Genomic DNA, 25,496 nt, shown 5'->3' with positions numbered 1-25,496 from the left:
ACAATATGAATGAATATAAGACATTTGACAAATTAATATTTAAATCATAACACATATAAGACAAGAATAAATGTTCCGTAAAATTTCCAAATGGGAATAATTATAAGTAATCCGAAACACACTACGATTTTTAATGTTAACACGACGTTTACAAATACTTCCAATATACAGTCATCATGTATATTTCCCGACAGAAGCGAGCGAAAATTATGCTGCAATGTACAAGGTATACTCTTGCAAAGCGTGCGTGTATTGATTGCTTTGATACAAACTTTATAGCGCAGAGAACATTGAATTTTGTTGATTTCGGTTAAAAGTTTCTTTGGTATTTTTTAACAAAATTATATCGCGAATAAGTTGATATTTCCTCCAAAATAATTTCAAATCATACAAGCCGAATCTTTATTCTTACGGTATTTTAGTAGAGTAATTATTTTAACAGTAATTGTACTGTAAACTGATAAAAGAAGACATCTGGGCGGAACTGGATTTTAAGTGTTTGACGTTATGAAAACACGCAAAGCTTGTCTACTGACCTATTGTGTAGACTACTGTCTGCGGTGTTTTGACAAAAGGGATTAACATGTGTGAATGTCACTCTGTCGATTTGGTCCATAATTACTGGTAAACATTGTTTTGAATGTCGACTCAACAAGAATACAACTGTGAATATTAAATGCAACTATCAACTCAACAGTTACGACCTTCTTTTAGCAATCAATGGAATAACCTAACTTCAAAGAGAAAATAAATGCATTAGCAAGCAGAGAATTGACTTTGTTCCGACAATTAAAACCATTCCTTATGCATTCGTTGAACGTGTTTACTTGAGTTAGGTATGCCTTTAGACAGGAAGCGGCTTTTCTTTGATTACGTCAAACTGTCAATTCACACAGATTCGCGAGATTTTTAGGGTCCTTGGTCATTTGTTTACATGTTCAGTATAGAAAATCACCTGCTAACATAAAAACTTTGGATTAAATTATCAAAAAAAAACAATGTTGCAAACTGTGTTTATATTAATTGGTAAGTATTAGTTAAAAGACGACGTTTTGTTTGTCGTAAATCAACGAGTTTTCTATACAACAACAACTACTTCTACAACCACGTCGGGATCGATCTATCTTGGTTTTTTTTTTTTATTGTAAATATACTACATGTACATGTATGTACTTGTAATAAATGTAATTTTATTTGAAAATCAGGAAGTCAAACAAAATTAAATTGATCGTTATCTCGTAAAACGCGGAGTTTCCCCCGCGTTGCCAACGCCGAGGGCCGCCGCGTCGGCTTATCAGTTTTGCCGATCGTTAACCGCCGCGTCCAAAATCATGCAAACGCAGCGTCTGGCGGGATTTTCTTAATCTCCCCACAGGTCAATCACTGCGGAGTATGGAGGGAAATTGGGGAAAACGCGTGGAGTGTACTGTACCTACTCATTTCTTTTCACTATTTATTTACTCGCAAAAAAATACCAGTGGCTCAAAACTTAACTCGCAATCGGTATTTTTTACTCGCATTTTGCGAGTGTGCGAGTGTTAATTTCGAGCTCTGAAGCCTTTAAAATTTAGAAATAGTAAAGAAGGTCTTTAATAATTAAATTTAACTTTCTGAGGTACTACAAATGCGTCAAAATACGTATCTACATGTAAGTGGTAAAGGGTTATAATCTGCCCTCCAGCAGGTAGTTGTCCTTCAGTATATACACATTTTTAGCTTGACTATTATATATGAAATATATATATAGTAGAGCTATCCTACTCACCCCGGGGTCGGCATTTGCGTTAGCGTGCAAATGTTAAAGTTTGCGTACTACCCCAAATATTTTCAATGTCCCTTGACATATTGCTTTCATATTTTTCATTCTTCTTTACCACATGACCCCAACCTATAAAGAAGAGCAGACAACTCTATCAAGCATTTTGTAATAATTATGGCCCCTTTTCCACTTAGAATATGCATATTATTGATAAATCTATGTTAAAGTTTGCGTACCACCTCAAATATTTTCAATGTCCCTTGACATATTGCTTTCATATTTTTCATTCTTCTTTACCACATGACCCCAACCTATAAAGAAGAGCAGACAACTCTATCAAGCATTTTGTAATAATTATGGCCCCTTTTCCACTTAGAATATGCATATTATTGATAAATCTATGTTAAAGTTTGCGTACCACCTCAAATATTTTCAATGTCCCTTGACATATTGCTTTCATATTTTGCAAACTTTTTTACCAACATGACCCCAATCTATAAACAAGAGCAGACAACTGTATCACGATTTTTGTAAGAATTATGGCCCTTTTTCCATTATAATATGCCAGTGATTTTTTTCACCCAATTGGGAACGGGTCCGGTAACCATGCCATTGGGAATTTTTTGCTTCGTGCAATCACCAAATTGGGAAAAAACTGAGTCGCGAAATCTTCAAATTGGGAAAAATCAAGTTGTGAATTGTACCAATTGGAGAATGGTATTAATATGACTTTGTTTAACTTTTGTCAGCTTTAAATGACACAGGAAAGCAACATTAACTTTCATTCACAGTCTTGCACAAACAACAACATGCTATCAGAACACAGATTGTTACAGAGTTCTCTGTTTTTATCTCCTTTAAATATATCAAGAATGGTGTCTTTCTGGGCTGATGAGAGTCCAGACACCTGCAGGCTGCATAGCCTTATCTGAGCACTAAGTGCTTATTTATGTTGCAGTGTACCGAGGGGAATGGGTGGACGAAACAGATGCCGAACTTTTTATGATATTTAACACATTTAAGTTATTTAAAATATTAACCGGTAGCACTTTATCACATATTTATCATCATTATATCATCATCATTCCTATGACTGCTTTTGTAACAAAACACAACCTTTATGCATGGGGCATCTAGTACATCTATTACTGTTTATCCGAATACTATACATGTCCGAAATATGTACACTTAAGTTGCCTTACCTGTTTAACTTTAATAATCCAAATTTTTCTTGTTGTTATCTGGTTTAAAAAACCTAATCAAACGTTTGTTAAATCCAGTTAATGCTTTCTCCATTATTGAATCACCAATACTTGTAATTTGAATCGCCAGCTTTGAATTGAACAAACCAGTCATTGATTGAGAAGTCAAATCGGCCGAAACTTAAAACGGTCTTGAAATACGTCATGTTGGCGTTTTTGGGGATTGTTTCCTCAATTTTGATAGGTATTTTTTGTATTTTTTCGGCAATTGGGACGGGTCCGGTTCATTTTGGGAACGGGTCCGTAGGTCATTGGGAATGGGTCCGTTTACCGGACCCTTCCAAAGAAGAAAAAAACCCACTGAATATGCATATTACTTTAGTAACATTGCCTTAACTTCTTTATTCATGATCAGATTTTATTAAGACTTTGACAAAACAACACTTGCCTGAATACCACAATGGATTCCACCCAAACAATACTAGAGCACTAGAATAGTCGAGCGCGCTGTCCTCTTGACAGCTCTTGCTTACAATGTATTACCTTAGTTTGCATTAACCAATCTTCAGGGCTCAGCCTAGGTTCAAACTTGAGGGAGAAGTGACTTCTCCCTAAGCTGAAATTAGGGAGAAGTGAGGCCACTAGAAGGAGAAGTGATTTCTGTTCGGCGTTTAATAAAACCTTCGCTTGTTTTATACCCCTCATTACACCTAGCCTTATTATCATCATCAATGACAAACAAATAATATTTTCAAATTCAATAAATCCTTACATAAGTCACATAAATCAATTCATACAAATAAAACTTGTGATTTCCATGTGCATCATAAAAATAAACAGTACTTTAATAATGCAATGACAATCCAAACCCTAGATACATCATAATGTACATGATAATTAGTCAGTGATCTTTTTCACCCAATTGGGAACGGGTCCGGTACCCATGCAATTGGAAATTCTTCGCATCATGAAATCACCAAGTTGTGGTAAAACGAGTCTTAACAAAGCACAATCTTAATGCATAGGACATATAGTATATCTATTACTGTTTATCCGAATTGTATACATATCCGAATTTTATACATATCCGAAATATGTACACTTGATAATGCCTTACCTGTTTCATTTAATAATCCAAATTTTCCTTGTTATTATCTGGTTTTACAAACCTTATAACATGTACATGTTTGTTAAATCCAGTTAATGCTTTCTCCATTATTGAATCACTTGTAATTTGAATCGCCAGCTTCGAATTGAATGCGGGTTTAATGTTACAATACGTCTGCCATTTGCAATGTCAAGGTCATGACGTAGCAATTTTATGCTACTCGAATACTTTATATCTAATCGAGGAAAAGTGTTTTCTCAATGTCTATTGTGTTGTGTTAGGACTTGTTAGTATAAAAATGTACTGTGATTTAAGTTTATATAAGATGGGTGTTACTCGTAATTATCGGTGGATTAACAAACTGACAAAACTCGCTGGACTTTTACAGTAGTCTAGTGGATCTACGTAATAAATAGACCTTTGATCAATTTTGTTTTTCTTTAATAATTTTTCCGACTTTCTTTTGCCAAAAACATGTAATTATCAAATGGTCAATGAGGCTGCGGGATATAAAATAAAAGTCGTTTACGTATGGATACGGTAGATAAAATTATGGAAATTAGCACTACAGTTTGCACGGTTGAGTTGTTTGTTTTCGTTTATATGGTTATGAATTAATGTCTGACAAAATAAATTGCACATCGACTGGGTAATTAGTGTTTAAGAGTTTTGAAACACGAAACAAGTAAACAGTAGAACATACTAGAATAAATCGTATTCATATTTACTGTTGGGAATGTGTTGCGCGTGTAAACTTTTTTGAGCGTAAATACATGTATATAACCCCGTCATTTCATCGCTCAGGTAAACTACTGCATATTTATATACAATACGCGCGTTCTCATTGATAACTATCGATGTTAATGTACCGCTTAACTCCGCCTGCAAGGCGTGTACTAATTGCGCTTGCAGAACAGAGAACTATCAAAACTGTCGGCGAAATGACACTCGCTTTGATCTTTTGATGTAAACCGTTATTGTTTGGAGTGAATGCCCATGTACATGTATGCTAGTTGCCTGGATAAGCTTTCAAAGCAGTCGATCTTTTGCTGTGATAATAAACTGATAACATAACAAGCGTCATCAGTGACTTTATGACATGTGAAAATAGAGAATTTTTAGATGAAAAAGTTGAGAGAAAAAACGTGGCTGTTGAAAAAAAAAGAAGGCGAAATCAACTTCTCCTTCATGTAATTTAAGGGCGACATTATTATGTCTCGGGCGAAGATGTTGCCCTCACGGCCGAGCCCTGATCTTTATTAAACTGTGGATATAGCAACTTTGAATGGGTACCTAGCCAAGGATTGTATATAGGTCTAGGTCAATGTCAATGTTATTGAACATAGAAAAACAGTGTCCTTCCAATCAATTCAAGTTTGAACGGAGGTCTTGCATTCCAATTTTGTGTGAAAGGTAGCTTACATGGAGCCCTTGCTTGCGATTGCATTTGGGACGGTAGAGTCATGGGTAATGTCACTGTAACTAAAAAAAGAAAAGTGGTTTTTGTTGCCAACTTAAGTTTAAGGAGGTGTAACACGGAAATTGTGTGTATGCAGTATACCTTCAGATATAGCTAGGGATTGAATTTGGGGCAGTTCAAGTCAAGGTCACTTTTACATGTATGCTCAGTAAATTAAGTTTTGTACTGACATTGTGTGTTAAGGTAGCAGAACACCTGATTTCATGGCATTGCTATTTTTATGTCCCCAACTAACTATAGTGGGGGACATATTGTTTTTGCCCTGTCTGCTGGTCTGTACATTGGTCTGTTGGTCTGTTTGCCCCAACTTTAACATTTGCAATAACTTTTTCAATATATTCAAGATAGCAACTTGATATTTGGCATGCATGAGTATCTCATGGAGCTGCACATTTTGAGTGGAGAAAGGTCAAGGTCATCCTTCAAGGTCAGAGGTCAAATATATGTGGCCAAAATCACTCATTTTATGAATACTTTTGCAATATTGAAGATACCAACTTGATATTTGGCATGCATTTGTATCTCATGGAACCGCACATTTTGAGTGGTGAAAGGTCATGGTCATCCTTCAAGGTCAGAGGTCAAATTTATGTGGCCAAAATCGCTCATTTTATGAATACTTTGGACTTTGGCTCTATTGAAGATACCAACTTGATATTTGGCATGCATGTGTATCTCATGGAGCCACACATTTTGAGTGGTGAAAGGTCAAGGTCATCCTCCAAGGTCAGAGGTCAAGTATATGTGGCTAAAATCGCTCATTTTATGAATACTTTGGCAATATTGAAGATACCAACTTGATATTTGGCATGCATGTGTATCTCATGGAGCCGCACATTTTGAGTGTTGAAAGGTCAAGGTCATCCTCCAAGGTCAGAGGTCAAGTATATTGGCTAAATTCGCTCATTTTATGAATACTTTGGCAATATTGAAGATACCAACTTGATATTTGGCATGCATGTGTGTATCTCATGGAGCCGCACATTTTGAGTGGTGAAAGGTCAAGGTCATCCTTCAAGGTCAAAGGTCAAAAAAAAAAATTCAAAGCGGCGCTGAAGGGAACAAAGTGTTTTTGACAAACACATTTTTAGCTCGGCTGTTTTCGGACAAAACCCGAGCTATTGTCATTGGCCATAACTTTTTCAATATTTAACTTAGCAACTTGATATATGGCATGCATGTGTATCTCATGGAGCTGCACATTTTGCGTTGTGAAAGGTCAAGGTCATCCTTCAAGGTCAAAGGTCAAAAAAACAAATCCAAGGGAAGTAATAAGCTTTAAAAGGAAATAATTATCTGAACCTGCCAAATGATAATTTTTTTTAATAAATCAAAGTGGCGCAGAAGGGGACATAGTGTTTCTGACAAACACATTTCTTGTTCTTTTTGTAGCGTAATTTTCTGTGCCATCATTAGCTCAACAAATACCTTGAAGGTACCCTCAACCGCGATTGACGAAAAAATAAAAGTTCTAAAATATTGATTTTCCAATACAACAACGCTATGCCCATAGGCGGGCTTTAGTTGGGTAAAGTGACAAAGGATCGTTAATCGGCTTTAAGAATTTTCGGCGAAATCGATATTGCTTTGATATTAAGAATGGCTAGCTGCAGTAACTGCCAAAATACACTAATCGGAAAATTTCAGGCGCCCCGCAGACTCTGATTTCGAAATTCAAGCGCCCCGGTGAGGGACCGTTAAATGGCCTGTGGAAAGCGCTGTACTGAAAATATGAAAACTTAGCTACTTTTTTCAAGTAATGTTATATACAAGTCATGATATTTAAATCATTACAAACTAATAATTGTAAAAAAATACAGTATTTTAGAACTTTTCTTTTTTCGTCAATCGCGTTGATGGTCCCTTTAATTTGTCACAGATCAATGTAACCCAGATCTTTAAATCGGAGTAGTTTGTGACAAGTTGGCTTTCTTGTTAGCTTGATAAAATAGTTATTAACGCATTTAGTATATACCCATAAAAACATGCATTTAAGTTGACAAATTACGATCCTTTTATCCTGTTCTGGTTTTATGCTGTTTGCTGCTCATCAGTATTTTAAAAATTTGGAATTTGGATTTGGAAATTAAGACTTAGAAACTTGAAACCATTAATACTTATTGTTATTTTTTAAGGGACTTACATAAGATCAAAATGCCTATCTTGAAAGTAAAGAGTTAATTTGTGTGCACTACTGTTGTTTCAGGATTGTTGCGGAAGGCCTATGATAGAGACAAGCCCCCACTGCCTCCCGTAGACTCGAGTAGAATCCCCGATCTCAGCCTTCCTTTACCAGAGGACAAGACTGTGTTAGACGAACCAGAAAAACTCAAGAAAGAGCGTAAAAAGCCTGGTCCAAAGCCTAAACCAAAGCCATTGAAGGTTGATGTTGAGGTTGAAAAACCTCCAGAGATTAAAACTGAAAGTAAGCCTCAAAAGAAACGTGGTAGGAAAAGGAAGAGTGAAGCAGCAGAGAAGGTTGTGGTGGAAGAGGTTGAAGATGTTAAAATGGAGTCTGAAGTTGAGGAGAAAGAGGTTGAGAAAGAGGTTGAGAAGCCAAAGCCAGTTAAAAAGGGTAAATCTCCAAAAGGAAAAAGAGGGCGACCTGCCAAAGTTATTGTTGAGGATGATGAGGATGATGATGAAGAGGTGGTACCTGTGAAAAAGAAACGAGGTCGGAAGCCTAAAAAGGTTTTCTCAAAGGAAGCAAAGGAATCTACTGGAAAACAGGAAGTGAAAGTGCCAAAGAAACGCGGCAGAAAATCCAAAGCTGAAAAAGAGGCTGATTTAGAAAAAGATGTCGAATCTGATAATGGTGATGCAACAATTAACTACAGTGAGGTAGAAAGTAGTGAACTATTTGGTGATAGTAAAGACAGTATGCCAGACAAGTTTATGGCTGGAAATGTCTCAGATTCAAATTCTAATTCAAAAGAAAAGACTGTTGAATTGAGCGAAATTAGGCATGAAAGTGATGGGCTAAAGAGTGAAAATGAGGAATTGACATTAAACAAAGTGCGACCTATAGAAGCAGCAGTTGTACAAGAAAGAATCGATTTTAGACGTGACAGTGACAGTAGTGATATAAGTGACTTTGATGAAGATCTGAAACCACCCCCAGCTCCAAGACCACCCCCAATGTATGACAGTGAGGACGGTGATATCGAATCTGGACCTGAAAACGAAGATTTCAATACATCTGCTCTCAGTAATGAACCACTGAGGGACTTTGAATCCTCCAGAGAAATATCAAGGGAAATTTCCAGAGACTTTGAAAGTTCAAGAGAAATCGATGATAGTGTGAAAACATGTAGTGATCAAATAAACTCTGTTGAAACATCAACTCCCAAAGAACATGTGCATAGTGTGGGAACGCCTGCGTCAGTCAATCCGTACAAAAATGACTCTGTTAATAACGAGCATGAGGATCCCCCATTGTCACATCAAAGTCATCATAGCAGCATAGCACACACACCATCACACAACAGCGTTCCACCCACTCCTGCCAATCAGGAATTTCATGAATCTCGCAGTGTTGGACCCAGGAGTGTTGAACCTCCACAGGCCACTGAGCGAGTCATTAAGGGCCGGCCAACTGGTCAAACACAAGAGGAAAACACAGACGAAAGCTCCATGCCTGAGGTTGATAAAGACTATGTGGGTAGATTTTTCGAAGAGATACAGTGCAATCAAGTACAGCCTGATAATCATAATCAGATAAGTCGGATTAACAGCGCAGAGGAGAACAGCAAATCACAAGATAAAATGATTGAAGCACCTAACAGTGATAGTGGTGTCCCCTCTTCACTGAGTTCCAACCAGACTGAGCTTCAGATGCAATCCCCTCCCACTGATCTGTCCCACAAAAGAATGGAGCTGATGTCTCCAGAGAGTCTGCCACCGGTCTCGCACTATCAGTCCCGGTCTGAAAGCTCACACATCCGGTCCTCAGAGAGAATTCCTAGCGTGCCATCGTACGATACTCAGTTCCAACACAACCCAATAGAGTCATTCAGCCCACCATCAGTACCTCAAATTCGGGACACGATTCTCCGTCAGCCTGAACTCAGTAAGCCCACCAGTCCTTTGAATGGCAGCCCTACTTACAGATTCTCTGAATCTCAAAGAATGCCGGTAACTTATGATCGTAATCTTCAAAACTTGCATCGAATAGCCGAATGTCCTCTGCCACCACACAATAGCTCATCTCCGCTGTTGAGAAGAGAGGACATGTTTTCTGGAGCAGTGGGTATGCCCAGTACAATGGCGAGAAACCCGTTTCACACTTCTTGGGCCGGCCAAGAGGTGCGACCCACCCATTGGGGCCACCCGACTTATCTTCAGCAGAATGCTGGTTCATCTTCGTACCTAGCTGGGCGGGAATTCATGTTCGACCCTTCGAGAACGTCCGAAAGAAACATGTTTTCGTCCCTTACAGCACCGTCACATACTCAGCGACCCGAGATTTCTCATGATGCTTTTCAGTTTGATAGGTTTGACTTTGGTAGCTACTTTGGGAGCCATACGCCATCACTCCCGGTCGATTATACTCGCAGCACTCATGGCTCATCACAGAAATCATTGGACGAACGGTACCGACAGGCTGGTGCAAGCATGACAGACTTTCGATCATTACCGACCACATCAACTGGCTCTGACATGTTTGGTGTGGGTGTAAACAGTTCATTCAATCTTGAAAAGTTCTACTCGCGCGAGCCCATGTATCATTCACAGCACATAGCTGACAATACAAGTAATCCGTTTTTACCCGGCGTGCCATCTCAGCATTCGATGTTTAGTCGTGATTACCCTCATAGGGGCTTCTATCCGCAGAACCCATCATATCCATTCATGAATATGAACGATAAAAATTACCCATCAGCCACCTCTAAGCTCGCTGCTGCCCATTCTGTGAATCCTGCTGTAGTACAGCAGAGAGACATGGTGACTGTACCCAGGCCCAATATGGCCACCCCTGAGTCTCAGCTACAAGACCCCTATAGGCATCACAGTTCTATGCTTTACAATATGATGAACAAATACATTTAACTGCTCTCTTTTATACAAGACCCTTACAGACATCACAGTTTTTTTCTTTACAACTTGATGAACAAATACATTTAACTGCTTTTTTGTAGTGGTTTGTTATTGATTGTTGTAATTTTTCAGTATTTTTACGGACATTATTTTGTTTATGACATTATTAAGTATCTGAAGTTGTGATACAAGTGTTGCTATTTTTTTATTTTTTATATGCTGTGTAAAATTGATGTACATGTAGAGTGTTATCTGTTGTGTTTAATGTAGGTTTCCCTTTAGTTAGTGTTTGAAATCTGTTGGTACTCTGTGTACATTTTTTATTAAAAGACCTGCAGATGAAGGTCGCGTAGGTGATTGATGTACTTACAGAAATATTTGTACAAGCGATATAATTAATACTAAGGTTTCGTGAACAAATTACGCCATTGAGATTTGTTCAATAAAAGATCTTATGTTTGTAAAACTATTTTAGTGCTATGCCCTTTGAATTTTTGTGAACAATCCGATTATGTTTTGTCATTGAGTCATTTTTAACTACAATATTTGATTATTAGTTGAACCGATACACCTAAATTAATACACCTTAAACATTACCCGTTTTCATTTCTGACTTAATAATTCCATGATAAACCTTTTAATTGCTTCGTTTTGCAAATAAAATGTTATATTTATGTTAATATTTGGTGGAATATTTAAATAAATTAAAACCAATTTATATATTAATCATGTACAATTAATAAAACCGTGTATTTATGCCAATATTCTGCTGAATGTGTAGAAAAATTTGTTCTCGAGACATTTGATATTTTTTGTTTTATGCTGCTACAAGATAACTTCAATCAAAATCATTATTCAGAAATACTACTATATTCACCACGTGTTTTTTTTAACAATTCAGTAATGTTAAAATTAAGTATACAAAAAGCATAATCATTTTCTTTAGTGAATGTTGCCTTAATACTGTTACTGGTTTTACAGTAAATAGATTTTTCTATCAAAGATAAATGTATACATCTTAATTAAATTGCTTTCAGATAGAAATAATTTACAGAACACATGGTTTTTGGAAGTTGGAATAAGACATCAACCTAATTTGAAAATGTGTGATGCAATTATTTATATTCAGTTTTGCCCACTGTGTTTACAAGAACTTGTTTGCAAGTACTGAGTAAAAGAGACAATTGCATACAAGCCTTATACATGTGCCTACATTTGGCCCCACACTAGGCTGTGCAGTATACACAGACTAATAAGGGTCAACACATGATTTGCATTAAAAAGATAAACATTTTTTTTTCCATATAAGTAAAAAATGTATTTGTTTTGCCTGTGAGGAATGGGGCACTTTCTAATTTGGTACAATATTTATGTACATGCATTAAGCCAGTCTTTCCTTGATCTTTGATAATATTATATTGCTTAATTAAAATTGATTTTACCAAAAGCATGCATGACAGTTGTTTAGAAACACCGGAAAATGATAAATAGCAAATCATTATTGTCAAGTTTACAAGACCACCCACAATATCAGTCTGTAAGAAAGCTTACAAGCTTTTCGGCATTGTACCTAAGTTACAAGTCCCCTACCAGTGAAACCAGAGGGGACTTATGGTTTGCGCTTTGTGAGTCTGTGTGTCTGTCAGTCAGTCTGCCACACTTTTCTGGATCCTGCGATAACTTAAAAAGTTCTTCATATTTTTTCATGAAACTTGAAACATGGAAAGATGGCAATATGGAGATTATGCACATCATGAATTGTGGTTGCTATGGCAACAACTAGACTAGAAATATTTCTAAAATTGGGGATTTTTATTACCATCTACAAGGCAAACTTAAAAGAATTATGTCCCTTGAAAACAAAGGGAGACAATTATATAACTGCTTCATGTGAGGTAGGGGACTTTTATTGATTGGCAATAGTCTTGTTAATTCTAGAACTTTCACATGAACTACATGTACCACACATTTTTGCCATCATGAGACGACATACCTTTTGTCACATCAATTTCCTTACTTCTTAGGTAGAGGTCACACATAGAAAAGGTCAAAGTTGGCCATAAAACGGCTTTGAATGTGTTATTTATCGTTCCATTTTATAATAATTTGACCACTTGGGCGTGTTGCAAGTAACACCAATTCCATATACTTCAAAGGTCAATGTCACATTTAAAGGTTAAAGATGAAATTTGGCCATAAATCAACTTGTCAAGGCTGTTTAAATTATTTGTCTTTCATCATGTAATTTTAAAAATAAAATAATTAACCACAATTGGCCACCAAAGGAGACTGTTAGACAGTTTACATCAAATGTCATGGTCACACTTTGAGGTCAAGGCCAAAACAAAAAAAGAGCTTGTCATCACTGTAACTTAGTCAATCATTGTGCAATATGAAACTTAACTCGCCACAAATGACCACCATCAGGAGACGGAATGTGGAATAATCATCCATCTCCCTACTTCAAAGGTAAAGGTTATATTCTAAGAGGTCAAAGTTCAAAGTAGCCATAAGACAGCCTGTAAAGACTATACTTTTGCCAACATATAGCAAAAACATCAGCAACATGAAATGTTCAGTTTTGTGTTACAAACCCATCACAATGATGGCCATGGCAAGTTTGATGTCTTATTCTAACTTCACATAAAACGGTGTTACAGGAATGTTCACACATTGATATTTATTGACTCTAGCTTTACATTTTTATCTTATTTTGAAGAAATGACCAGTTTGAACGTCATCATAAGAATTCATAAGCAATAAATTAAAATGTACAGTGGTTGTGCCGATCGATTGTTTGGTTACATTTGTAGATATTGCAGATGTACATAGGCAAGGCAGTAATGGATTTCTTTTTAATACATGTATACATTTTTGTGCATATTTATTAACTTACTAGACTTTTATAAATGTTGTCAACCAAAGTTGTACATAGAAGGCCATACTGTTTGTTGTGGAGTTGTCCGCTTTTTTTATGCAGCTTATGTTCTGAACAAAGTGTTATTTGTATATTGTTTATGTATATACGTTAATTTTTAATGTTACTTTTGAAATGCTGTAAACATTTTATTCTGTCGACAACAAGTTTATATATAGTTTATAAACATATTTATTGATGCTTCTCAATGTTATAATTTTTTGTACAAATTTGATTCTATGTGTGGTAAATTGTAGTTTACAGGTGTTTATATGTAACACATAAACACAAGCATTTGAGCATTTAAATACATACAAATGGTGTTTTTATAAAGATTGGAAATTATTCAGTTTTATGTTTTACTCTATTTACATAAATGCACTGATGCTAAAAAGGCTTTTTATTATTTTATGTTATAGTTTTAAAATATGTTTAATTCAGTTAATGGTTTTTTACTAATTTATGTAAAGTGATCTTCAAGAAATCCAAAGTAAACTCTTAAAACCCCAAAGAAAAAATACATTTCTGGCATCATAACTCATAATCAATCTTTTTTGAAATACAAAATAAGATAATACACTAGTTTGTTTTGTGCAAGTATTGTGTTGAACAATTCAGTATGCTATGCATGATACATGCGAAATCAACAATAAAATGTTTGTAAATTTGCTTTAGATTGTTCACTTTTTATACAAAGAAACAGAACAGAAAACTATATAATTATAACAATTAACAAACTTTGAACTCGGCTTGAATTGTCTAGAGAAAGATTTCTCTAAGCTCCTACAAAATTCACATCAAAGTTTCTTTTACCTATGGGTTCTATTTACAAATTGGTTATCCACACATATCTAAGTACCCTATATGGCCTTCTTTAAAATAATTAAATTAAAAAAAATCATAGATGAAATACCAACAAATGGACTTTTATGTATTTAATGTATTAACAGAAGTTTTGTTATAAGAATTATTGTTAAGGATCCAAGAGCTAAACTCAAACTGTCAATGCTTGTAATTATAAAAATATTGTTATTTCACTTAACAATTCTACAAATTTACAAAACAATTTTTTACAATGTGCAGTTACCCACAGTTTCCTATAAAATTGTATGATGTAGAGACTCATTTGGTCATAGAAATCAAATACTACCCTGATATTAATTGTTTCTTTAGGTGCATTGGTCTTCGCTTTTTTTGTGAACCATTATCAATATTTGTTTACAAAAAATATCAGCTAATGGAATTTAATGTGTTAATCTAATTAGCAAAAACAAAGATGTATTTGGGTTCTTATGTTATATGATTTTATAAATGCCAGCGAATGAAGTGCAGTGAAAAAAGAAAAATAAACAAGTTGGATTATCAATAAGCTAAGCAGTATGTTATATACATGAAGTGACAAAAAGACAAGTGATCTAATCTTATGTACTCTGAGTACGCCAACTGGAACTTTGTCATAACATTTGGATATATAGCACACACCAACATCCGTATTCCTGGGCATGCCCTTTACAGGGTGTAAAAAATCAATTTATGGTGTGTGTTTTTTTTATTTGTTAAGTGCATTATTATTATATATTTGCATCTGTGTTGTAACTGGACGTATGGAGCTGAAATTTGGGGCACGTTCATAAAAAGGGTGCATCTTAGTAATTGTTGACAGTTTTGTAATTGTAAAAGTTGCTGGTCAAAGATTTTATTGATAATCTAACTTCAAATCACTCAGAGTAATGATCTCATTCAAGACAGGTTACCCAATTTGAACTGATTAAATGTTAACTCCCTTTGTGTATCTCTCAAAAGTAGATCTCTATGGTAAATTTGTGTGTACTGCTGTGTACACTAAAGCTTAACGATCCCATTACCACTTATATACATATTTTGACGCATTTGAAGTCCCTGAGAAAGTTTAATTAAAGACCTTTCTTACTAGATTCAAGTTTTAAAGGCTTCATTTCCTACCCATAGGTACCGATAAGCAGCAAACAGAATAGAACCTGAACAGACTGCGAGTGACTCCCAGGCTGTTTTGGTTTTATGCTGTTTGCACATAGCCATTTAAACGTTGCTTCTGAGTGGGAAAGGATTTACAAACAAACCAAATACAGTGTCCATGACAGAGGTACAAGTTAAGCACATATAACAACATACATAACTGTATCTAATATTCTAATGGACCGTCAATAACCATTCTGTCATGGCATCTTATTATCTTTTTTCAATAGTTCTTATTAATATATGCATTTATGGAACAATCATGTATTGCAGTTCTAAATTCCCAAGAGATTTGGTTTTGTTTTCAGTGATGGTTTTAGTACTAGTACATGTTTATTAATTGTTTTCAGATTGACAGCTTAAATTTTTAATGACATGTGAGTAAAGAGTGAAAATTATACAAACATTAACTGTATCAGGCTGATTTTAATCAATATTTTATATTGATTCATGGTTTATAATTGTTTGTTGGCGGATTTGTTATGTTGCTTTGTTCAGAAAAACCATGTTGTTATGAAACGTATTCAAATCATTTTCATCAACAATTACAATTTATTACGATACCTGGAGAAGACTTGCTAAAGAATTTTAAGTCTTTTAAAAGTGTTGGCATAAGTTTTAAGTACATGTATATCCATATTTTTATTCTGCGCTGATTCAACGCTCATCTCACTTGTTATAAGTCTTCTAAAAACAAAAGGGCACAGGTTTTAAAGTTGACTTGTTTATATTTTTTCTAACCTAGTAAAAATATCGTGATACAACGTTACTATTTGAGTGCAATGCATATGCATTTGTGTTGTGTGTATTTACTACGTCTGCATGAATTTGGATGTTAACACAATTTGTACCTGACTGAGAGGTCAGGTTTTGTTGTTGCTTTTTTGTATAGTCCATGAAGTCTGTTTTGTAGTTCTAAATTGTGTTAAATCAAACATTGCGTTAAAAGTGACATACAGCTGCCATCATATTTGTCATGACCATTATGAGAGTTAATATATATATAATATACATATATATTAGAGTAGATTTTAGACAACATTAAAAGCTGAAATATGAGTTTGTTGTTATTAAGAGGGACTTAAAGGGGCAGTCCAACATATTTCATGTTTTGGTAAATTGACAAAATAAAAAAAAAGTTATTTCAGATTCGCAAATTTTCGTTTTAGTTATGATCATTTTGAGGAATAGTAATACATACCATTTACCATGCTCTTAAATATCTATTATATGCATCTTTTGATGATTTGAAAACCTGAAAATTATAAAGCGTTGTGCGTCGCGAAAAGATTGAATAATTTGGAAAGTTCTGTTGTCGTTTTATTTTGGGATACTACAAGGATTGCTTATATAGGTAAAAAATACATCCGCTCTAAGAATGAGCATGGATGGATGAGTGGTCAAGGCGGGAGACTTTTTACTCCAGGACTCCAGGGTCAGTGGTTCGAGCCCTGTTGAGGGTTACTTTTTATGCCCCCTTTCGAAGAAAAGGGGGTATATAGTTTTTGCACTGTCAGTCTGTCACACTTTTCTTGTCCGCTCTCTAATTCAAATAATTTTCATCCGATCTTTACGAAACTTGGACAGAAGTTGTATCTAGACAATATCTAGGTCAAGTTCGAATATGGGTCATGCCGGGTCAAAAACTAGGTCACGGGGTCGAACAATCAAATCCAAGGAAAGTAATAAGCTTTAAATGGACATAATTGTCTGACCTGCCAAATTATATATTTTTATAAATAAATCAAAGCGGCGCAGTAGGCGGCATTGTGTTTCTGACAAACACATCGTGGTAAAAGGTCAAGGTCATCCTTCAAGGTCTAAGGTCAAAAATACAAATCCAAGGGAAGTTATAAGCTTTAAAGGGAGATAATTATTCAATATTGAACATAGCAACTTGATATTTGGCATGCATGTGTATCTCATGGAGCTGCACATTTTGAGTGGTGAATCTACAGTCACGGTAGTAGCTTTTAATTATTTGTTACTAAAAATAGAGATTTGTTAGAGACAATTATCTTTAAGGGAAGTAATTTATATAATTATAAATCTCAGATTATATATTTCCTTACCAAGAATATAAGTTCTTTTCACAGTTACTGTGCAGATTTTTTATTTTGATTATTTATAACTCGAATGATTGATTTGTCAAAGGTTTTTTAAATGATATATTATCATTTCTTTCCTGTACTAATTTGTTAATGTTAGGGTTCATTACATACCTGTGGACTTATGTCCATAGATACACGATGAACTCTGGCTATGATCTCTTTGATAAACCACAGGCCTTGGTTGTCAGTGATGTCTGACTTGGTCATTTTTGACTGTCTACAGACCCCCCCCCCCCCGGTTGGATTGGACAAAATCTAAGGGAAGTAATAAGCTTTACCCAGTGGGCATCAAACGTTGTGCGAACGTTGCTGCAACGTAATATTTAGGTCGCAACGTCGGCAACCATTGCAACGTTGCATACAAAACATTACCCAGACGTTTCATCAAACATTGCAGTTTTGTTGTCACAATGGTGTATATGAAAGTTTTCCCGACGTTTTTTTTCAACAATGCTGCAATGTTGTATTTAGGTTGCATTCAAACGTTGCAGTTTGGTTGTCACAATGGTGTATATGAAAGTTTTCCCGACGTTTTTTTTCAACGTTGCTGCAACGTTGTATTTAGGTTGCATTCAAACGTTGCAGTTTGGTTGTCACAATGGTGTATATGAAAGTTTTCCCGACGTTTTTTCGAACGTTGCTGCAACGTTGTATTTAGGTTGCATTCAAACATTGCAGTTTGGTTGTCACAATGGTGTATATGAAAGTTTTCCCGACGTTTTTGTCCAACGTTGCTGCAACGTTGTATTTAGGTTGCATTCAAGCGTTGCAGTTTGGTTGTCACAATGGTGTATATGAAAGTTTTCCCGACCTTTTTTTCCAAACGTTGCTGCAACGTTGTATTTAGGTTGCATTCAAACGTAGTATTTTGTAATTCTTTTTTTTTAATAATAAACAAGAAATATCTTTAAAAAAGATATACGGCGTAAATAGTTTAATGAATGAGATCAAGGATAGCGAATGTCTTTTTCTGTGCAGTTCTTAGCTGCATCACACGCAGTACGGGATGTTACGGGGAGTTTTCGCGGCTTATTTTACATTATAACATATTGCTGGTCATAAACCTATAGATACAAAACAGAAAACCAAAAGAAGAATGGAAGTGAAATTTAAACATATGAGTCAACCGGCCACACGAGAAGTATCCGTATTTATAGACGCGTTCTTCGAACAAACCTGTTTTAGTGGTTTGTCGGGCATTGCTATTTGATTCGATTATTAACAGTATCAATTATCATCGTGCAAATGCTTAAAGTGATATTATGGGCATTTTGCACTGTTGAATTGAGCTGAAAAGAATTAACAGGTCAAAATAGTTAGTTAAAATATGGTTACTGATTAATTATCTGCAACTCACCTTGCTACCAGTTGTTTATAAAAATATATTTTATATTCGATATTCTTACGTGACCCACCCAGTCCTGTAAGCTGAAATGATCCGTAAAACAATTTCGTGTCTTTGTGTCGTATGAACAAATCTGCACTAAAACTAAATATAGGTTCAACTCGTAAACGCATGATCAGTTGTCAAACGAAAGTACGGTTGATATTCAAATGCATTATTTTTCTCTTTCTGGTATATTGTTTTAGTATGATGATGCTGCATTAATTAATATAAGTGTATATGAAGTAGAAACATCAAAAATAATCATCGGTTGCGATAGACACCTATAAACTGTTACATGCTCATAATATCACTTTAGTACATTAGGCAATATGGACGAATAATTATTGTTAAATTTATCAACAATAATATTTATCATTGTATTGTTGAAAACACATTAAGAATCTATTATTTACATACCATAATTATATTGCTGAATATCTTCATTTAACATATTTCTGGTCTAAAGAAAATTCCAGGTCACCTAGTTCATGGATAGCGTCTTTATTATATAACGATTATTTTACTGGCCGCCAACTCCGGTGATGACCTGTATATAAACTCTGAATGTCCGCGAATTGACCCGATATACCTCGCGGGTTGAAATGCAATGCTTTAAAGTGAGGCCTCGCTTCCATTGCTCTTTATACTTTTACATGTTAACATGTTGACAAGAATAAGGAAGTAAGTACTAAATATGAGAACATAGCCTTTTAAGTATAAACGCTCTTGCGCTGGTAATACTCTGAAAATAAAAGGTGTACGCACAAACTGTATTGATGTCGAGAATTGAGTGTAAAACTGTTCTATCTATTAAGCCTTTTCATTCGATATAAAATTGTTTCATACAGTAAAACAGTGTTACAAAGACGCGGATATGTTTCCAATGTTCTGGTGGTATACTCAAATCAGCCAATGGAATAAATGAAGTGTATTCATTCGTACCTAGCCGCGGGAAATTTTATTGGAATTTTATTGGACACTTACAAAGGTCAGGCTAAGGTGAAAAGCTGGCTTAATACAGCTTACGCCGAAAAAAATAAAATAAACAAACTATTTACTGCCAACCGCTCTTTCGAGTATTATCGGCAGATATGCACACTGTCGAGTCCGTTTCCTAGAAAGAACCAGTACTTGGTGCATATAGAGCGGATAATGAAACGCTCCCCGAGTAGGAATCGTACTCACGGACTCTAGATGAGACGGATATGAAACGGGACCGTATCGGCAAATAGCTTGTCGATACTTTGTTTCGTAACCTGTAGTTATCGATTAGCGTACATCGATGCGCCGAGGTTATACATTTTGATGTACCCACTCACGTCTTTTGTTTAATTAAACTTTCACTTTCGGCCGATTTTGACAAATTTTATATCATTAGAAAGCCTACGTTACGTAGTTTTCAGATATATAAATATATATATTATGTTTTCATTCTAATTTGGGCAGCCCGGCGAGTTATAACTTTAACTTTTGCAAATATCACACCGTTTTAGAGTCTAGATTTACGGTTGAAATGTTCGTACTTTATACCGATTTGTAGCGTTTATATTTGGAGTTCAGTTTAAAAAATTACATCTTGCTTAGGAGAATAGAATTCTGTATACGATAGAAATAAAAATGGTTTTAAAAATGAAATTAAGTAAGGAATGACTTTGTACGAAAGTATCGCGCGGTCCTAACGCAGAGAACTGATGCTACGGTCTTGGCGATTATGCTTTTGTTTAGATTCCGGCCATTTAATTTCCTTTGTCATGAATCTTTATTTAGATGACTCGTTTAATAAACTTAATACAAAACGACCACTCATGCAAGATCCTATATATATTATTTTAAATAGAATTTAAAATTAATGCGTTTTAATGCGACCTAAATACAACTTTGCAGCAACGTTTGGAAAAAAACGTCGGGAAAACTTTCATATACACCATTGGTACAACCAAATTGCAACGTTTGACTGCAACCTAAATACAACGTTGCAGCAACGTTTGGGTGCCCACTGGGTAAAGGGAGATGATTTCTATACCTGCTAAATTATAAATAGAAATTTTATTTCAAAGCGGCGCAGTAGGGGGCATTGTGTTTCTGACGAACACATATCTTGTTTTTCTTTCTTTTTTTAATTGTATTCTTGTGTTTTTTTTCTGGAGATTGTTAGTGCACATTTTTAAATTTATCAATATAAAGCATTTAACGAAAAGCTTCAATACATGCCAAAATATGTTGGACGGCCCCTTTAAACTAAGGACAGATTTACATAGCGTTATATGGTGAACCAACACTGGACTACTTAATGCGGAGGGGCCAAACATTCCTTAAAACAGAAAGGTACTAGACCTTCATCAAAATATTGCATTATAAGCCTACATGTATCGGAGCTGCTTTTACTATCGTTAATCCATTACATGGGGCCAAAAACAAAAAAGTTTTTTGCTGTTATTATTCCCCGAGTTCAAACATAAAAATGTTAAGCTCAAAAGTTTGCAGCTTTTGAGACACTTGTTAGTCTGTGCCCTGAGTCAAATTGGTAAATAGTATATAAAGAAATATCATATGTATAATTCCCTTATCTCAGAGAGAGCAAATTAATTATGTTGTGACGTGCACTTTATATCTTTCACCAGTAGAAACTTACACTTGCCAAACTAAGACTAACCCATTTTGCATATACAATTAATACAATAACAGGTACATTCCTGCATATTTAAGTCACTTACATTAAAGAAAAAGTACGCCTGTGTTGGCACATGGCCAATTAATGTGCATATTTATTTTGGGGAGAAAAACTTGGTCAAAACAATTTAACTACAGATCCTAACAATTTAACTTGGCTTGAACTGTCTTCCAGAAACATTTTCAACCTGTCTGTTTCACCCTCCCTTCTGTTTATTGGCACCTTTCCGTGATCAAAGTCTTACCATCCTTATTAACTTGATGAATACAATTTTTATCATTTTAACTAAGTAACAAGTTATATACATGTATTAGGAAAAACTAAATTGTGATCTTCATGGAATCTTGTAACAGGACTCTTGTATCTCATGTAAAATAATCTCTTAAATTTCATTTGTTCATAATCACCATTCCCTTGACCGGTTTGCGGGGGGGAGGGGGGGGGACAGACGACAACACAGCTCTTCCACCGGTCAGGTCTGTTATGGGCTGCTGGAAATGTCCATGAGGAGGAATGCTCACTCTTTCACTTGTCCATTCCTCTTTTCTTTTGACGGCCTCGACAGCGACCTTCCTCTAGCCTGCCCTGGAGCACAGTCTTGCTTACAGAGTCGTGCCTGGTGACGTGTACAAAACAAGCTACATTTCATCGTTTTATGGTCACCAACAAGTGCTTCTGTTATGTTTGGGACATACTTGTGTTCTTTGTAGGAGATGCGGAGCAGTCTTCGTAGACACTTCAAAGGCCTGTATCCTGCATTCTGTTTGCGCGTTGAGTTCCAAGTCTCGCAGCTGTACAGTAGGATGGAGGCTAGGAGTGGCTTGTAGAGCCTGCGATTGGAAGGGAAGCTGATGGAGCAGCTTGTCCACAACTTGCTCAGTCTGGCAATCTCTGCGGTAAACATGGCAATTGTTATTCGATCCTTGGACAGGGTTGCTTCATGGTACTTGAAGATGTTTACTTTTTCCAGCTTCTTGCTGGTCATGGTAATGTCTGCACTGGTGTTGTTTATGCAGTTCACTATGATCTTCGACTTCCATGCTGAATTCCAACCCGTATCCCCCTGCTCTTTCATAGAGTCTGTTGGTGAGGTCTTGCAGTTCACTGCTGATTCCATGCATGAGGCTAATGTCATCAGCGAATCTCAAGTTGGAGATCGGTCTGCAACCAATGGAGATGGATGTGTGGGGGTCTTGGAGGTTGTCCTGAATTATCTTCTCAAAACAAAAGGTTAAACAAAACGAGGAAGCGCAGACATCCCGAACAGATGCCCATTGATGTCCTGAAGATGTCACCCATCTGTCCATTGAGAAAAACTACGCTGCTGGCGTTTCTGTAGAGTTCATGGATGTCTTGGACCAGCCTTCGTTAATGTTGAATCCTCTCAGAACCTGCCATAGGCTATCATGCCACGCGCAGTAGAACGCTTTCTTAAGGTTAATGAAGTTGTGGAAGAGCTCAAGTTAGTGTTGCAGGTGTTTCTCTATGATGACTCAGTTGAAGTTGAAGACTTGTTCTACTGTGCTACATTTAGCTCTGAATCCAGCCTGCTCTTCCGCCAGCAGTTCCTCAACCATACTTTTCAGTCGGTTGAGGATGAGGCGTAGCATGACTTTGCTGGGATGGCTGATGGTGCGATAGTTCTTGCACAGCCTGAGGTTGCCCTTTTTTGGTAGGGGGGTGACCAGAGACTGGGTGCACTGTTTCGGCCACTTCTTCGCCTTCCAAATCTTCTGGCATAGTGCCGTCATCGCTGCCATCGTTGCCTCTCCTACGTTCGTAATCAGCTCGGAAGGAACGTTGTTCAGTCCGAATATTTTCCTGCCTTCAGACTGCGCACTGCTTCCTCCAACTCCGCCATTAGTATGGGCAGAGTTGCGTTGTCCACTTCTGGTGTTTAATCCTTCTGAAGAAGACTGGGATCTGGTTGAAGCAGATAGTTATACAGGTCGCATCAGTATTAAATCAACATGTTCAGGACTGCAGCACTTTAATTCGTGAAGTTCCGTCAGTGTATGCTTTATAAGTGGCATTCAGCTGATTGGTCTTCGTTAGGTTATTGTCAGTGCGGAAGGCCTTCTTACAGTTGCGTTTGGTCATCTCTTTGTTAATATTCATATTTTGCTCATCTGAATCCACTCCTCCTTGGCCTCTTTCATCTTCTTCCTCAACTCCATGTTTGCTTTCTGTTTTACTTTCATAGATTCCTGGCTGGTGTACTTTTCATCCCTTAGCTCTCATCTTTTGTCGCCGAAATCCATGAACGCAGTCGTCACCCATTGCTTGTCGTTCTTCTCTCTCTCCCAAGAACTTCTTCTGTATATGGCAGCAGGACTTCAATTATGTTGTTGGTATTGGTGTCAATATAATTGTTTGTGATGTTCAGGGCTGCAAACATGCCACCTATCTGTGCTTGCAATGCCTCTGCTATCTCTGGATCTTTCAGTCAAATACAATGCGAGGGTTCTTTGTGATGCGCTTATTCGTTGGCTTCAGCTTGAAGTTAGTGAGCACTATAAGTGATGGTGACTGCCAATGTCAGCGCCAGGAAACCTTCATGTGTTTGCCTTGTTTATGCTGGACCTGGTTGTGTACTTGCCCATTTTGAGCATGCCAGGTCCCTGTTCTGGACGGTTTGTGTGGGTGCAATGTGTTCAAACGGGCGAGTTGGTGGCTTCTAACCAAAAAGTCTAAGCCTAATGTCGTTGGTCACTCCTATGCCAAATCGTACTATACTGTCCCAGATCAGTCGTGGTAGGCATCTGGTCCAACCTTGGCGTTTCAGTCTCCCTCGATGATGAGGATGTCTTTCTTCGGGACCTTGGCTATGGTGCACTTTAAATCTTCATAAAACTTTTCGATCTCTTTGTTGTCTGATGTTGTTGCATAGACCTGGATGATGGTGATGTTGTGAGGTCTCGATGAGATACGAATGGAGATAAGTATGATGGAGACTGGGATGCAACTAATGAGGCTGTTGACTACCTGCTTCCTTACAAGGAAAGCAACCTGTAGCGATGTTTGGAATCTTCCCCACTGAACCATATATTGTGCCCTTCGTCCGTTGAGGTTTCATCGAAGCCTAAAAACCTGCGCGGGGCTATTCCGATGATATCCCATCGTTAGCGTTTCAGATCGTGTGTCAGTTCGTGGATCTTCCCGCATGCATGGAGTGTTCTTACCTTCCATGTTGTTATGGTTGTTCCCTGTGTTGCCATCTTGATCGCTGGGTTAGCTCCAGTAAGCTCCAGTAGCTTACATACCACATCTATCATGGAGACTGGCAATGGAGTGCACAGTCGCTGTTTTTCCGGGCCCCGACCGATCCTGCTTGGTATTATGCAGTCCTGGTGTCTTCATTTCCTTTCAGTGGACTTGAGTAAATCTTGGCGGCGCCCATCTCCTCTCCAAGAAAGTGCAGTTGGTAATACGAAATGTGCCGTCCTGCCGATGGAGCCTCCCTTCCAATTGACAACGTAAGATATAGTTATCTCTACGCTGAACACCCCATCCACCCCATTCATTTGTAAAACGGTAAGAAATTCTGTTTAAGATTAACAATACACTGGTTTTTAAAGGCAAATAATAATACAAACGCATTTATTTCAGTAAAAACGCTCGTTGAGGGGAAATTATAGCGAATGTCTTATTATCATGGATATCAATATAAGTGTAAAATAGCCATTGTGCAGGTTTGGTTTCCAATTTCCTCTGAATAGCGAAAAGAGCTACTTTCCGCGGAAAGGATGTTCGTCATTCGTGAAGGAAATGTGTTTGATTGTAAACCTGGTTTATAATCAAAAACCTTCATTGTAAACCTTGTTTATAA

General features: G+C 36.7%; 2 protein-coding genes across 4 annotated transcripts in view; both read left to right on the top strand.

Annotated features, from left to right (window-relative positions):
* Positions 1-16,557, top strand: part of LOC127880496 (uncharacterized) — a 42,945-nt gene extending 26,388 nt beyond the window's left edge. For both annotated transcript variants that reach the window (XM_052427792.1, XM_052427791.1), the window contains exon 4: positions 7,756-16,557. In XM_052427792.1, the coding sequence (XP_052283752.1) occupies positions 7,756-10,598 (2,843 nt within the window). In that variant the 3' untranslated portion in view covers positions 10,599-16,557. The remainder of the gene's footprint in view (positions 1-7,755) is intronic.
* LOC127880518 (protein rolling stone-like) overlaps positions 1-25,496 on the top strand; it is a 317,579-nt gene that overhangs the window by 228,564 nt on the left and 63,519 nt on the right. The gene's annotated exons all lie outside the window — the stretch shown is intronic.

The sequence above is a fragment of the Dreissena polymorpha genome, chromosome 5 (genome assembly GCF_020536995.1).
Source record: "Dreissena polymorpha isolate Duluth1 chromosome 5, UMN_Dpol_1.0, whole genome shotgun sequence".
Taxonomy (NCBI): domain Eukaryota; kingdom Metazoa; phylum Mollusca; class Bivalvia; order Myida; family Dreissenidae; genus Dreissena; species Dreissena polymorpha.
This window is presented reverse-complemented; position numbering and strand designations above follow the sequence as displayed.